The sequence below is a fragment of the Carassius carassius genome, chromosome 15, assembly GCF_963082965.1.
Source record: "Carassius carassius chromosome 15, fCarCar2.1, whole genome shotgun sequence".
Classification (NCBI taxonomy): Eukaryota; Metazoa; Chordata; class Actinopteri; order Cypriniformes; family Cyprinidae; genus Carassius; species Carassius carassius.
This window is the reverse complement of record NC_081769.1, coordinates 31,456,950-31,474,362: the sequence shown is the minus strand read 5'-3', so window position 1 is coordinate 31,474,362 and position 17,413 is coordinate 31,456,950. Positions and strand designations below refer to the sequence as shown.

The window sequence follows — 17,413 nt, the reverse complement described above, 5'->3', positions numbered from 1 at the left end:
CAATGAGCTTGACATGCAGCATCTGCTAGGGAGCTTGGTTGGGGTGGATGCCATTTTTCTTGAGTCTTAATTAAGATGTGCAAAACTACTTTTTTAATCAACTCATTGGTCTTTAGGCTGGTTGCAGATTCATGTCTTGTTTGGACATGTGATATTTCTGTAAGATGCATTGTAGATTTGGAGAACTTGGGACTGAATTATGAATGAACTTGGACTCGATGGACTCTAGTGGACTTGTCGGGTCATTATAATCCCTAGGTATGAGGCAGCCAGGGTTGTTGAGCCATTGCACCATTCAAAATTAAACTGAAAATGACTTTAAAATTCAAATTCAGTCCCGGAATTTGTATTGAATTTATTTGAATGCTGATTGTCCTTGAATGTAACAAGGTGCAATTAAAACAAATTTCAAAAACCTTAACAAATTAACAGAATGGTAATACTGATTTTACTTTTTCTGTAAAGCTGCTTTGAAATAATATCTTGTGAAAAGTGTTATACAAATAAAATTGAATTGTAAAGGCAATGTTTGTCAAGACAGACTTAAGATGTTGTCTTTGAATGTTTAGATTTTTTTAAAAAAGGCCTTAGGATTCAGGCTGCTAGATATTGAATTTGGAAATGTCATCTGTTGAAATGTGTACTTAGTTTATGCATTTCATCATATTTAATGAGTTAGCTTGTTCACTGAGGTGGAAAAACTTTACAGAATGCATTACCTGTCAGTTGTTTGAATTGTAGTTCCATAAATTCCTATTCCTGTCGATTTCTAACAGTACGTCCTGCTGCCAATTCAATTCATATTCACACTGATGAATTGAGCAGGAGCCAATTCTTCAATTGAATTGTGCACAACTCAACCAGAGAACAATTCTAGATGAATAGATTTTTTGTTGTCTAAATGGTTGACACCAAAATCTTTCCCTCACAGCCTCATTTTCATTTGCGTTAAATTAAATGTGGCGTTTACCCTGACTAATGCCCACAATGCTCTAGAGTGAGGTAATGCTATTGGCCTGCTGTCTCTGTATTAATTCTCGCTGTGGTTTGTACTTAATGAACCAGGATCCTTTTTTTCCATACTGCAGCCTCATCTGGTGTTGGCAGACCTTGCAGAGTGGAAGCAGTGACGCAGTAGATTGCCACAATGGGAGGGATCTTGTTATTTCGAATGGAAGAATGGTGGGTGTCAGAGGGCCCGGTGTTGACCTTTGTTGGTTGAATGTGCACAGCGGTGGTTTCAAATCATCTGGTTTAATCTTTTTTTGGGGATTAAGCTGGCGCTTCAGATTGCCCATTTTGCAGTAGCATCACGCAGGCCGCACAGCCGTATCAAATTAAAGAATTGCAGCTTTGGATAGCTGAGACGCATGCATAATGCAGATCTCTGTCCATTTGATTGTCACCGCTGTGGCCTGAAGGAGCCATGGCATTGTCTTTTGGTATGGTCATAGCTTATTTTTAAGGTAAATTAAGAGGAAAATGAAGTTGGAATCCAGGTTGATTATCCTTGGAGGTTCTGGTTCTGAATATGGTTGTAATTTGCCTAATCGTTAGTGTGGGTCTGATGGTTATTTGAGGCATGAATCTTTGGCTGTGCAATTTAGATGACATGTAGATGAAGCTGTAAATCTTGGTTGTTAGTCTTATGTGCACCATTATGAATAGATAACTTTCATATGTTGCAATTAATGCAATAACATCAAACCTTTATATAATACAGTTCCATCTTAAATTATTGTAAAATCTAAGATTTTGTGCATAGTTTTTTTTTTTCAGATTCGAACTATAAAATTTTGTTTTTCAGAAATATGCGTAAAATTCTTTTTAGCATTTTAATGTAATTAAAATGGAATTATTCATATAATTTTTTTTATTATTTTTTAGTTGTTCTCCATTAGTGGTTTCAAGTCATTTATTTTTAAAATTCCAATCTTATTCATTTTTAAAGTCATATTTTTCAAGTCACTGTAAATTCATATCTTTTCTATTTTAAGTCTCTTTTTTTTAAAATTTTGACCAATATAATTGAACCCAAAAAGATGAAATACTCTTAAAACAATCTTGCATTTACTCTCCATTAGTGCTGCATTTCAACAGTCATTTTCTTTTTATATTCCAATCTTTTATATTCCAATGCATTCTTTTTCCAAGTCACCCCCCCCCCCCCCACACACACACACAGACACATTTTTTAACCATTCATCAATATTATTGAACTCAAACATGTTATTGCTGTTGGGAGTGCCTACCATCGACCATCTATGTAAATTCTCCAAGGAATTCAGTGTTCAGCTACTCCTATCTGACATGATCAAGAACATCTTGCCTCACTGCAGCTCCTCGGCCAGGTCTTGCACTACGGCAAATTGGTCATAAATCCAATGCGTGTCGTGAGTATTGGAAACGTGGGAGAACACATTACAGATGGACCTGCGGTGCGAAACATGTCCTTGATGTTTGATTTCGTATGCTGCTACTGTTTGGTGGTGCCAGGCTGCTAATGGACGTGCAGAAAAAGAGAGTCGAATGAAATTGCACTGGCATTATACTTCATGTCTTCTAGCCTACGGCTCAGTCTATCAGCCCTGGCCAATAATAAGCAATCCATTTGGAACTCCAAGCCTTGATGAATTACACTGTGTGCCTGAGCGGTACATGACCCGAGAAGTGGTGGATGTGAAAGCATGCAATTCCAGACACCAGTTATTGCTCTCATGTTTGACGGGCCTGTTTGCCAAACGGAATTCATGGTTTCACTGACACTAAGAAATCAGGCCCTATGAAAGGCAATAAATTATTCTCCAGCCTGACACCAGCTCTTATTACCTGTGTCATTCTATATAGAAAGCCCGTGTTGGCCTAATGGCAGATTTCGTCAGGGGAAGAATTTTCCAGCACAGTCGCTGACAAATCAAATGTCAGCCCTCGTCCAGGTAATGACGTTTTTGCCTCCCACTCGACTTGTGTTTCACACTCGAAGCTTGACAGCAGAACCCAACGTATCATGAAATTAATGGTCCTTCCCGTGGTGGTGTAACAGAGTCTAAGTAATTCGGCTCGGGTGGGGTTACCCTCAAGTCCTGGGTGCGCACAAAAGCCTTTGAATTATGCAGCCACAATGAGAACCTTTAGCCACCGCAACAATGGGACGCAATGCATTGCAATCCCAGCTTTCGGCCGTAAATGAGACATGGGCTTTCTGTGAAGATCAAGGGAGAGAGTTATTGCCGTGAAATACCCCTGTTCAAAAGATATTTGTGCAAAGGGAGCACCCTTGCTCTGAAGTGTTTTCCTTTTTTTGTTTTGAAACCGATGACTAATGCATTTGCATCCCATGTTAGATGGTGGATTTTTGCCCTAAAAAAACATAGTGCGCACTACTGGAGGTTTAAAAGCCATTGTGCTCATTGTTGCGACAAAGTCGGTATTTCATGCTTTACCTTTCCTTTGGTGACTATTGTAAAAGTTGCGTAAACGTCCTCTCGTCCGTGCCTCATTTAGCATGGGTATTTTTAGAGGGTTTCATATGAGGAAAGTGTCATTGTGAGGCTTCCATGGGAATGCAAATTGCATCTCGGGCTGAATGTATTGCCTCATACCTATCAGCTTTTACAGCACTGTAGGGATTGTTTACTGTGGCAGAGCTGTCTTTCCACTGGAAGCGGGGCCGTGAGAGTGTTTATTTTGAGGCTTGAAGATTTGAATCGCTTGTTTGGCTTCAATTTACTTCTTTAAAACGTCGCCCCCTTGTGCATTCGCTTGGAGGAAGCCAACCAAGAGTTTCGGAACAAATTACATCTCAGCGTCTCATTCATATTCAGCGTCGCCTGTCAGGACCTAGCAGTGATGAATTTAGTTGTTAGGCCTGGTGGGCACGCTCGTATTTGCCAAAGCAAACGCTTGGGCTGAATTTATTCTGCGCACGCAGCTCTGGGACCGACCGCTGGATATGTAGGCTGTCAGTCACCTGCCTTCAGAGAAGTGGAATGGGATGGACGTGGAGTAGCAAAAGGAAAAGTTTTGCCGGTGCGATGTTCCGCACGATTGGTAGAAGTGCTCTTCTCGGAGGAATATCATCTGCTGCTGAGACCCGAGAGTGCTGCTTGAAGCATGGAACGGAAATGAAGAATAGTTCTTCCTCTGTATTGTGCTTTGATCAAGCTGGCTCTATGACACAAGAGCGGCTGTGCTTTTAAGGCAAACTAATGTTTTGCATTATGTTGGTGTTTTGTCCATGTTTTCCCGCACAGAGTTGTGTAGGCAACCGTTTCCGTCTCCGCTGGGAAATATGCTTTAGGGCTCTCATCTGATATGGTTTTTCTTAAGCCAACACCAATTTTAGACTTGAGTTTGTCTTTTGTACACATGCGAACTCTGAGGCGTAATCCTCTTGATATTTGATGAGATTTTTTTTGTTTGTTTGGTGAAATATTGTGTCTGTGGAGATGCCTGATTTGCTGCGTCTTGTGGCTGTAGTGATGGTGGGCTTTGTGGCACCAGTAGTTATTGTATAGTAGTTATTGTTTTAAATTAAATGATTTTAGTTTAAAATTTAAATTTTTATATTTATAATACTTAATACCATAATTTATTGTAAGAATAATAATGTTGTGTTCCTAAATTCTTCTAACAAGTAGATTACATTATTATTATTATCATTATCATTATCATCACTAGTATTATTATTATTATTATTATCATTATTACTTCTAATAATACTTCTAATAAATATAAATGGTATACATTTTGTTGTTGTTGTGAATGTAGTAGTAAATAAAATAAAGCAGTAGCAGTCAGTCTCTAGTGTAAATAGTCTTGTATGTCCAGTTTTGTTTTTTCAGGTCAATTACTGTATTAGCAGATCAAAAGAAAAGAAAATGTGCTCAACAAGTCGACTTGTTTATATCTAGCTGCCAGAGTAATGCATCAGGTTTACTGACCCTGGCTATTGAGGTTAACTCTATTGCTCCCTTGAGTACTTGAGAGGTTTGTTACCACCGCGAAATACAGTAGCACACATAATTATGTTCAACAAGACTTGCTACATGTTGCCCAAGAATTGCATGAGCAGATCTGTGTTTGAGTACATTACTGTCAGTCCCGTCCTGTGTCTGGAGAAAAACACGGTGCTTCAACAACTTTAGACAGGTGCTTCTTTCTTCAAGGCAATTTCCTTTCTTTTGCTTTCATCCAGTGGTGCTTGAATCCCATAAAGTCACAGAGTGGTGACAGCATGTCAGGATCCTGCTCTTCAACAGGAGGCGACCCAACCATTCCTCATCCCACGGTTCTCTATCCTGCTTCTCCAATTGCCTGGAAAAGCTGGCAGAGGCAATTAAACTTTCCCCAGTGCATGGATTTGAATCGACTTGAATTCCACTCTCTTTAACGCTGTCTCCTGGAGTGTGCGTGGCACATTTGCTTGCCTCCCAGTAGGGTTTATTTATAAGCAGCTACATCTGAGTCAAGGTGTGGAGTCTGCCTCGTTTGTTCAGAGCGATTCATCTGCCTCTCTCCTCTCCTGCAGATGTCTCCTCTAGCCGAAAGTGAGCTGTCCCTGTGTAAATCCTTGTTAAAGTTCACCGCTGTCCCCTCTTCACCCGGCATTCTGAAGAGCTGACATCTCTCCCCATAATCTGCTGCCCTTCTTCTCTCTTTTCTCCTGTCTGGCTGTGCCAGATCACTCGAGCAAACTTGCAGAGGCTTGCAGTTTTTTACCGACAGTGCACCTAAAATTTGTATTGAGACTTATCGGATTAGGATGTAGTGTTCCTAGGAGGTGTGCTGCTGGGGTTTGCTAAGGCAAGCATCTGCTTACCTAAAGTTCATTTGCCTGGAAATGTAGTCCGACTGCTGAAAGCATGATTTTGACAACTTTACAGCTCAAGTAACACTTGTTTGGAAGAAAGAATTAATGTAAGCGCTTTATCTGAGATACATGCTTCATGTTTCTGCTTTTAAACTCTCTGGAATAGCATGCATTATAAGAGTGTAAATGTAAACGCAGTTTTACTTTGAAATATTAGTTGTTCTTGTTTTTGTTTTTATGTAGTCTGTTAGTTTTTCATATGATTTTTTATTATTATTAAATTAACCTTTTTAAACTTAAAATTATTTTTAAATAAAATTATTATAATTTTTAGATAGTATTTAAATTTTTATATATTTTTAATGATATTTTAAAGCTTTAAAAATTATATTTAAATATTTAAATGAAGTACTATTTAAAGTAAATAATAGTAAATAATTATACATTTTAAAGATTTATTTTTTATTTTTTGTTGAACATAACTGTGTGCTACTGTATTTCGCGGTGGTAACAAACCTCTCAAGTACTCTTTATTTAGTACTATTTTCACAACAACAAAATGTATACCATTTATATTTATTAGAAATAATAATGATAATAATAATGATAGTGATGATGATGATAATAATCTACTCGTTAGTAGAATTTAAGAACACAACATTATTATTCTTACAATAAATTAAGTATTAGAAATACAAAAATGTAAATTTTAAACTAAAATAATTTATCATTTTTTTTAGCTTATTGTAAAGTGACCTTTGGCGTGGGAAAAGTGCTAAACAAAGAAAACTTCTTCCTTAGTATGATCAGTAAAGGCAAATTTCCTGAATTTTAAAAAGTCAGTTTAAATAGTTTTCAGTGGTAGGTCTTTATGGCCTTTTCTATTTATCTTTTTTTTTTGGCATTGTACAGCTGATTTGAACATGTCTAATCTCTTTTAGTTGCATTTTTTTGCTGGATAATAACTGGATATAGGCGAGTTATAATGAAGAATGTTAGATGAATCTTCAAACAGTGTCTAATCCATCACAAACCGTTAGGAAGACACTGCATTAGTATTATGCGTGGTTGAATTGAATGTGCACTGGGGAAATTTGATATTGGGAATCTACCCAGCCATTGTTCTTCCAGCTCCTCACTCTGATGCTCTCCCATGATGCACTAGCTTGAAGTCTTTGACTAATGAACGGCCCTGGAAATGTCAGACTTTCTTTACCCAGCTCAATCATTTCTCATATAGCAGATAGAAACTCATCTTCTCTCTCTTGTGCTCTCTCTCTTCATCTTTTCCAGTTCAATACCAGATGGAGATGATGAGGAGTCTCCGGCATGTGAACATCGACCATCTCCACGTCGGCTGGTATCAGTCCACGTACTACGGCTCTTTTGTCAGCCGAGCCCTGCTGGACTCGCAGTTCAGCTACCAGCATGCAATTGAAGAGTCTGTGGTGCTTATTTATGGTGAGTCTCATTAGTTATTAACACAAGATGCCCACAGTGCATTCACAGGCTGAAATCAGCCGTGCGTTACGCATTCGACCATCCTTTGGATGTTAGAATATGCAAATATAAATGCTCTTCAAGGTTTATTATTATTGTTATTATTTTTTGTGTTTAAAATTAAATTTACTCTGCTTAGTTATTTCAATACTCTGCAGCAATTTTCACTCAGAAATTGTTAGGACATTCAACAATAATTAGTTACATTTATTTAAATGAGAATTTTATGTACAAAGACTGAAGTAGTATTTTTGTAAAAATGTATTTCAATAAAAACATATTTTTTCAGTGTATTTGGTGGTCCTTAAACACACTGAATTATGAATTGTACCTTGACACCACCTAATAGATTAGCAAACAATGGTTAGAATGGAAGACAAGATGTTTTAATTTATTTTTTGTTGTTCTGTTTAAACAAGTGGCAGTTAAATTAGACTTCACCTTGAAGTACAATACTACATTTTAAAATGCATTTTTAAGCAGTTGAATAAGTTACTTGCGTTACGCATCATATCCACCACATCTGCGTGTTTTTTTTAAACAGTCAGTGTCATAAAATGCATAGTTCTGATTTAATTTTGGTTTTATTTTTGACCCACAGACATATTAATGGTCAATAATAACATTTTAAATGTCTTTAGAATCAGAGTGAACTATTTCTATCAGGTATAAAACAGTTGCCATGAAAGGGTCGTTTTCCATGCTCCCGCTTTACTTTTGCAATGTTACAGATTTATTGCTTTGTTAAATGGACCGCTTTCTTGTTGGTTTCAGTGAACTTATATTATACTAATATGTTGCTGTTTTGAGGATTAAAGTATCTTGTGGTTGTTGTTGAGCTGGTAAAGCATATTGCAAGGTCAAGTGTATGATACACAAACTTGCAAAATGTACGCCTTGATTGCAATGCAAGTGGCTTCAGATGAAAGCCTCTGTCAAATGCATAAGTGTAAATTGCATGAGGACAATGTGGGGTGAAGGGTTTACTCAGGAACCCGAGTATTTTCTGCCCTGTATTCAACACACGGTTCACAGCTTCGACTGCCACACTGCCGTGCCGTCCTTTATATTTAATCATGCCCCCTTTAAACCCATCAATAATGCAAGCTGATATATTAAAGGCTAAATAAAAATCTGCTCACATCTCTCTGCATACCAAGGAAAGAAGTCCTGCAGTTTTAGTTTCACTGTGAATTTAGCCAATCTGACCCTTATTGAGAAAACTGTTTTGAGTGGAAATGCACTGTGACATTGTGAAATCTCACCTTACTTTAAGGCGATTTATGCACTTAGGGAGTTTTTTTTTTCACACTTTTGCATTTAGCAGGTGCTTTTATGTTAATATTTATATGAAGTGACTCGCATTGCATTCATCAGTTTGAGTGGAAATTCTAATACTTTGCAAGACGTGGCATAAAGGGAATTTAATGCACTTTAATAGAATATTTCACTTTATTTATTTTTTCACTTTATTTTTTAATTCGGTCCTCACAGACAATCAATCATACAAAAATAAATAAATTTATACATAATAACCGAAAAGGTGTAGGCTGAAGCCTCTGCTTATTAAGCCTACCCTTTGTACATAATTATCAATCAAATGAGCGGCACTTTTACACTAGTAGTGATTAATACAAGACACACATACATATACAAAGTATATAAAGAAGAAAAAAAAAAGAAGGAAATATAAAAATATATGTTTTATTTTTTTCCTTTTCAATACCCGTTAAATTAAATAATGATTAATCACCTTGTTTTTAAACATTTTCTTGAATTTACAAAGTGAATTACACAATTTTAATTCCGTATGCAAATTATTCCATAGATTAACCCCTTTGACAGATATGCATCTATTTTTTGTATTAGTTCTTACCCAGTTTGGATACAGTTTGGAAGCAAATTATTATAGACTTTATACATTGTCTGTACAGGATAGAAATTTACTAGATCAAAAATTTTTAAAGCATTTAAATGACTAAACAATTGATTAGTTGGCTCATGATAGTCAACATGTTTTATAATCCTTATTGCTCTTTTTTGTAACATATATATTGGATTTATATTGGTTTTATATGCATGTCCCCAAACCTCCACACAATAGATCATGTATGGAACTATGAGCGCACAATACAAAATATATAATGAATTTTCATTCAGAATGTTTATTTTTATGTAATATTGCAATGGATTGTGACATTTTTCTTTTTACATGATTAATATGTGGTTTCCAACATAATTTATGATCTACTATAACACCTAGAAATTTATTTTCATATACTATATCTATTTCCTCATTGTTAATCCTAATTTTAACTTTATTAATACTCTTTCGATTACCAAATATTATGAACTTTGTTTTACTTAAATTCAATGACAATCTATTATCATCAAACAATCTTTTGAAGATCATCAATTCAATTTCTACTGTATTCTGAAGCTGTTCCAAATTTTTCCCTGAACAATATAAATTAGTGTCATCAGCAAACAAAACCATTTTAAATATTTTTGATACTTCACAAATATCATTTATATACAGTACAAACATTATGGGGCCTAACACCGAGCCCTGTGGAACACCACAAGTAACTTTCATTAAATCTGATCTAACATCATTTATTTGGACAATTGATATCTGTCATCAAGGTAACTTTTTAACCAAAAAAAGGCTTTGTATCTTATACCATATCTTTCCAGTTTCCTCATTAATAGACCATGATCAATAGTGTCAAAAGCTTTTTTTAAATCCAGGAACACCCCCACAGTATATTCATTAGGCCTAAAAAAAAAAATTGTTTGGTTCCGGTTTCCGACCGACCCGGTCAATTTATGTGCGACCCAAATTTATTTTATGAGACTGGGGAAGAACGGTCTTTCACACATCGTTAATTAAATTACAGTTTCCTTTAAATGCTGTTTTACACTTAAGTAATCCGTTAAAAACCATTAAGTATTGCATCAAAACCCTTTAACTGTCAATTCCTAAAGTGAGCTATAACTTAAGGTTTGGAAATCGTAACATTAAGAGAAACAGTTTTTTCAAAATTTTTGAGAACTGGGAAAGCAGAGAAATTGGTCTGTAATTGGAAAAAAAATGTCTATCACCACTTTTAAGGATAGGAATAATTTTAGCTATTTTCATATTATTTGGAAATATACCTGTTAAAAATGATTAATTACAAATATATGTAAATGGTTTTACTATATATTCTATGATATTTTTTAATAATGACATGTCAATATCATTACAATCAGTTGATTTTTTATTCTTACAATTATTAACAATATCAAGTATTTCCATTTCATGAGTTCCCCTAATAAATATTGAATGGATATTACTAGGGATATCTACTTCATCTGGCCTTTCCTCATTTCTCTGCTCCACAATCTCTTGTGCTAACTTATAACCAACATTTACAAAATACTCATTAAATGTATTGACAATGTCATTCACTTTATTTATTATTCCTGAGTCTTCATTTACAAAATAATTTGGGTAATCTACTTTTCCTCTATTCGTTTTAATTATACTATTAAGTACTTCCCATGTTTTTTTAGTATTACTCTTATACTTGTTCAATAATGTATGATAATAGTCCTTTTTACTAAATCTTATAATACTTACTAATTTATTTTTATACATTTTATAATTATTTTCAGCTTGTTTTGTCATTGTTGCAATAAATTTCCTGTATAATGCATTCTTCTTTTTACATGCCTTCTCTATTCCATTTGTAATCCATGGTTTGTCCAAATTTTTTCGCTTCCTTACAAACTTCTTGAAAAAACAATGTTTTTCATATTTTTCAATCAGTATGGTTAAAAAAGCACCATAGGCTCTATTAGGATCTTCATTTTCATAAACCTCACTCCAGTTAAGTTTCTTTAAATCCTCCCCAAGGGCAGCAATGGCTTCTGGTGTTCTATGTCGAATCATTTTAACATTATTTGTCCTATTTTCATTTGGTTTTGTAAAAAATCTTTGAAAGATCGCAAAAACTGGGAGATGATCAGTCATATCATTTATAAATAATCCTCCTACAATTTCCCCTCCAATTTCATTTGTATATATATTATCAATTAGTGTAGCAGTGCCTGATGTTATTCTACTTGGTCTACAATATTTAACTCTGGCAGACATGTTATCCTCATTTAAATAAATTGACTTAGATTGCCTTCACTGGTTAATGCTTTCCCTGTGATTCAAACCTTTGACCCATAGTTTGGTTTTTAGTTCGATTCGAAGATTTTTTTTTTCTAGATTTCTTTTAATGCAAGCTGATAATATATCATATGCAATCCTTATTTAATTAACTGCATTTTGAAGGAAAATGCATTGCAGTAAATTACAAAACACTGCAAATCTTGTATCTTGTGACATTGAGGCGATGGAATGCACTGTGACAATACAGAAGACTTAAAAGCAATTTAATGCACAATAGTGTAACATTTGCCCATTTTTATAGCATTTATGCATTTAGCAAAAACTCTTCTTAATATTTATAAAAATATTCATGCATTGCCTATGATTTGAACCCATGACCTCTTTATAGTTTTGTGTTGGATCCTTTCAAGGTTTTTTTATTTTTTATTTTAACGTTTTCCATCATAATGCAAGCTCATACATTTAAAGGCTGACTAAAATCTTCTGACATCTGTCTGCGTTTAGAGGAAAGATGTCTTGCAGTTTTAGACCATTTCAATGTCAATTTATCAAATCTTACAGTTTTGAGTGGAAATGCATTGTGTTATCTTGTAAGACTTTAATGCACTTTTAAAAATGCATTTAGCAGATGCTTATTAATCGAGATGAATTACATACAACAGTTAATGCATTCCCTGTGTTTCAAACCCATGACCTTGGCGTTGCAAGTGCCATGCTCTATATTTCAAGATGTGAACATTAGATTAGTGTTTAAAAACACAATTCAGCACTTAAAATCCAAAATCTTGGCATTTGTGTGCATTGGCTTCAGTTTTATTATGTATTATTATTTCAACTGGCCACCCGTGACTCAAGATGGACTTACCTTTGGCAAAGGAAGGACATTTTAAAAAGTACGCAGGACCCCTCTGCGGGCTGGATGTGAGTGACAGCTCTGATAAAGGCCCGTGTGAACACTTCAAAGCCTTTGACAACTCTTTGACAAGCACATTAATTCAATACAACTCTCTTACTAAAAGCAGTGGCGAGCTTTTGTGGTTGGCGCAGCTTGATTATGAAAACTGACAGCACCTGCAGTCGATGATTTCTTTATGAAAGAGGGGGAAAAAGGCTTCTCTGCGTGACCTCCTGCCCCTCATGCCTGAGATTGGTTATCTGCCCAGTGAATATAAATGTCTTGAAGGTGCGGGATGGAAGCGGTTGTTTAATGGCGCTTAACTCTGTGACCTTTCTCTTATTGTTATACACCTTGTTCCCATTGCAGATCAACCATTAAAGGCATGTATTGCTTATCTAAGCTTTTTCCTCTTCTCAAAGACACTATTTAAAGATCATCTGCTTCTCATGTTTAATAAGTATAATAATCTCTAAACCTAACCAGTTTCTGTTTTAGTTGTTTAAAATGCACCACAGTAATTATTAAAGCTGGATGATGTAGTGAATATTCACAGTGTGTTTGTGATTTTGCTTGATACATTTAAGCACATTGTGAATATTATAATTATTTTAATGCATGTTTTATTTGGCTTTATAAATAGACGAGTTGTATTACTAGATTTGACTAGTTTAAATAGTTTCTTTATGCATTTCTAAAGGTATAGTGAATATTTTAAATAAATGCTTTATTCTTTAAACATTACTTTGACATTAAGATGTGCAGTGTTTATGCAAAAAAATTAAATCTGTACCTTTTTTTTTTTACATGAACCGTTCTGGTAAAATTAATAAAAATCGTTCACGATTATTTATTTAATCTTCCAAATATATATATATATATATATATATATATATATATATATATATATATATATATATATATATATATATATATATTATAAAATATTTCATTATAAAAACCTGTTTAGTATCATTTAGCTTCATTTTATATGTCGTATTTAAATTAATAATGTCAATTGGAATATTTATTGATTTAATTTATTAATTAGGCTACTTAATATAATTTATCCTCAATTTCTATAGTTACAATTACAATATTTATTTCTTAAGCATAAACTTCATTTGATATGAAATAAATTATAAATATAAATTATAAAGAAATTTTTTTTGTTTATTTCCCAAAAATAATACATTTCTCTCTCTTTATTTTTTCTATGGATGGATGTTGCTGTAGCTTCTAGAGGAAATTTACTTTCAAATAAGCGTTGTATTTCCCACAACCTGCGATTTCTGCCGTCTTTCTATCAAAATAGCACCATTGGCCAGTGTTTACATTAAATACGATTGAACCTGGATCATTGTGCGTGCGTGTTGCTTTTCTCCATCCTTTTTTCACAGAAAATTGCACCCCTGATGTCCAGGTGATGTTTCATCTAATGCTTTCTGTGGCGCTTCCGGTAGCTGTAATTGGCTTGTAGGGCATTTCTTGCGTCTATTCTATGTTCTATCTTTGTGTCTATCTATCTAAAGCTTTTTTGAACCTTCTTGTTAGCTTGAAACTCTTAAAAGGGCAGCAGCGTCTCTCGAGTCTTCATGTCTATAGATCAAGTGGATGATGTTTAGCGTGTTGTTCAATCAAACTTCCAGCTGAGGACCTGGGATGCATGTTTCCCAAACTACAAACTCTGATCTACATCTGGTTATTGTCGTGCATCTAGGCTGTCCACTTCTCTCTCTGTCACGCTTGCATATGCAGACAACCAAAGCAGTTTCTTTTTGAAACCAAGATACTTGGGGTAAAAAAAAAAAGTGTACTTAATATTTTAGAATCTGAAAAAAAACATTGTATTGCCATTTCCACACTTCATTAGATCACAGAACCATTTCGAACAGAGCTGAGGTAATAAGAAATGTTTCTGTAGTAGCAGATTAGAAGTCATTTTGTAAGGATGAGGTGTCACAGCGGTTTCTGAGAAGACTGGAATGATGCCACATGCAGGTTAAGACTGAATAAAAAGCCATTATTTCAAACAGTAATTATAATTTTCAGCTTTAGCATTGTTTTTGGTCAATTCAATGCTTTCTCTGTTAGGAGAATTAAAAGAGAGACCCCATTCAAAATGTGATTCCAAACTTTTGAATGGAAGTGTTTATTGAATATCTTCAAAGGATTAAAGTATAATGGTGTATAATTATCAGTATCAGCCAATGATTAAGTCATCAGTCTGTGTTGCTGGAGAAATTGTTCCTTTGTGCTGTTCAACCATGCAAAATTATATTTGGGATTTAATGCTACTGAAAACACTTCCTAATGATATTGTGATGTACTGCTGCTCTATATAAGCTCAGTTGTTTCATAGATCTAACTTCATTCATGCCATGTTCATTCAACAGTGATTTTTATCACACCTTTCATTATGTGCAACAGATCGTTATCTTGAATATGTACATGTTGCACTAAAGTTAGTTTTTTTCCCTGATTGAAGAGGCATGAAGCTCACCTTGACTTATCAGATACATTCTTTTGTGCAGGCAAACCAGAATGAAAAACATTCCATCCAGTATTGCAGATAAAGCAAAAGAAATGTTGATTATAAGCTTGTTTTTCATTAAATACCGAATTGTTTCCTTCCTTCCTTTACATTTTTAGCCCATTTTTTCCCTGCCTAGACTTATGTTTTAATGATTTAGAAATAAAAAGAAGAAATATCTAAATTAATTAATTTTCAAACATATGCAATTTACCAACATTTAGTTTGTAAAAGCAAAAAAAAAAAAAAAAAACTGTATGGGCCTATACAATTTTCCTCAAATTCTTTTTTTCTTTTCTTTTTTTTTCTTCAAATTTTGTGTTTTCAATTTTCTGAATTGCATTTTAATGGTTTCATTAAATTTAATTAAATGATCAAAAAGCATGTCCAATTCACTGAATTCATAAATACAATTTATTTATTTCCCCCGAAAATGTTCAAATAAACATGTAAAAAATTAACAGTTGAATTTATCTTTTAATTTGTAATTAAGTGGTCATTTTTTCCCCCAAATGCTGCACAACAGAGGTTGACTGTTATAATTAAATCACAAAAATTGTGCATTATTATTATTATTATTATTCAAGTTAATTTAAGCCATATTATTCTAGTTAAACTGAACTTTTATTTTGACGGGTTGACCTGTTTGGTGAAGTGACATGACATTTCACGTTATGGAATAGATTTAATTTTTATGTCTGGATTCTGCAGTTCACTCTGTGTTTTCTGCATTGAGGAAATTATAGACCCCCCCCCCCTCCCACACACACACCAATGGCAAACTTGTATGCACAATATGCACACGTGAGAATCTAGCTTACATTTGTGCTGTTTTTTGCTTCATAGATCCCATCAAGACCGCGCAAGGCTCTCTCTGTCTAAAGGCCTACAGGTTGACCCCCAAACTAATGGAGATCTGCAAGGAGAAAGACTTTTCTCCGGAGGGGTAAGACCAACTTCCATTGCCTTATGTCACTTCCTTTTCCTGTTTCCATTAATCTGTCACTAATAAGAACCTTCTTCAACACGTCCCTGCTCAGAAGGAGCATCAGTGAGGGGCTTTTATTCGTCACGATGGGGCGTCTTTGAAGGAGTAGTCAGCACTGTCTGCCAAACAAACAAATGTACAAAGTTAACAACCTCGCTGGCTTCTCGGCAGATGGTAATTGATTTTAAATTGCTGCTAGACATAAGCCTAATGGGGGAATGTATCAGCAAAGCAGTGACTTGTGAGCGATCAGGAGAAAAACAGCGACGTGAAGTCTTTCGCTCGGGGACTGGAGCGCTGTAGGGTTAGCTGCGGGTAAAGAGCCTACACCGATGCATTAAAGTCAACACCAAATCAAAGTCAATCCTATTTGCTTTATTAATGTGTGTTACAGAGCTGCTTCTTCTCATCTTTCTTTGAACCTTTTTCCAAATCATTTTAATCTTTTCATCAAAACGGCTGCCCTTTTCAGATCATCAATCTGTCTATATTCTCAATGTATTTTCAGATTTTCTGGTCATTTGAAATTTGCTTTTTGCATTAATTTTTCAATGAATCAATCTGTAATCTGCTAGAGGATAAAAAAAAATTATATAATTTCATGGTTATTGTCATTCCCTTAAATCTTAAATGTAAAACAAAAAAAATTACTTGAAATAAAATAAACACGTAATGAAAATATTAAAAACTTAATTCAGCTGGATACCAAGGCAACATTTATCAATTCAATGTAGTAATAATAATAACAAACAAACAAACAGTAATAAAATAAATATTGATTTAAAATAACAAACTAATAATTCATAAAACTTTGTGCATTTGTATTTTTTTTATGAAATTTAACATCATGTTTTTTTTATTATTATTATTATTATAAAAACAAAAATAAAAAGTTTTTTTTTTTTTTTAATAGATCTTTTTTTCAAACTGACATCTGAGAATATCTGTATTCAGTTCAGGAAAGATTAAAGATGTAAAGTGGCTAACACTGTTTTATGTTGACATCAGAACTGTTCCAGTGGCCTGTTGTGACCTTGTCATCTGCCAGCGCCCTCGGGTTGGTGCTCATCATTCGAAGCTGCTTCTTGAATATTCAGCTAGTTAAAGAGAGCAACACTATTGATTATGAAAATAAGCCTCTATTTGTCTAGTGAACATACGGGGTGGGTCATTGTGAATGATGCATACAGATCGCTTGTCAGATTCATAGAGAATATCAATCTGTGCTCAGGGTCTCCGAGGCAGCGCTATATTGATATTTCTCAAACATTCTTCTTGTTCCTCCACAATTTTCTGCAATTCAGCTTGAATTGCAGAACATACGACTCACTGAAATGACAGATCGTGGCCTGGGCCAGCGTGTCCAGTGCCCCTCTAACTGCTCTAGAGTGCTCATCTAAAAGACAGATCGCCATTTACATCTGGTAATAACGTGCGTCTCAAATTGCATTGATTGAATTGAGGGGGGCGTCTCTTTGTTCATGTCATTTTATTGCATCAGTGTATGTTGCGTGTTGAGA

General features: G+C 34.7%; 1 protein-coding gene across 1 annotated transcript in view; it reads left to right on the top strand.

Annotated features, from left to right (window-relative positions):
* LOC132158890 (eukaryotic translation initiation factor 3 subunit H-A) overlaps window positions 1–17,413 on the top strand; it is a 67,615-nt gene that overhangs the window by 32,853 nt on the left and 17,349 nt on the right. Inside the window, exons 3-4 of the mRNA XM_059568504.1 lie at window positions 7,106–7,273; window positions 15,752–15,851. Of these exons, the coding sequence (XP_059424487.1) occupies window positions 7,106–7,273; window positions 15,752–15,851 (268 nt within the window). The remainder of the gene's footprint in view (window positions 1–7,105; window positions 7,274–15,751; window positions 15,852–17,413) is intronic.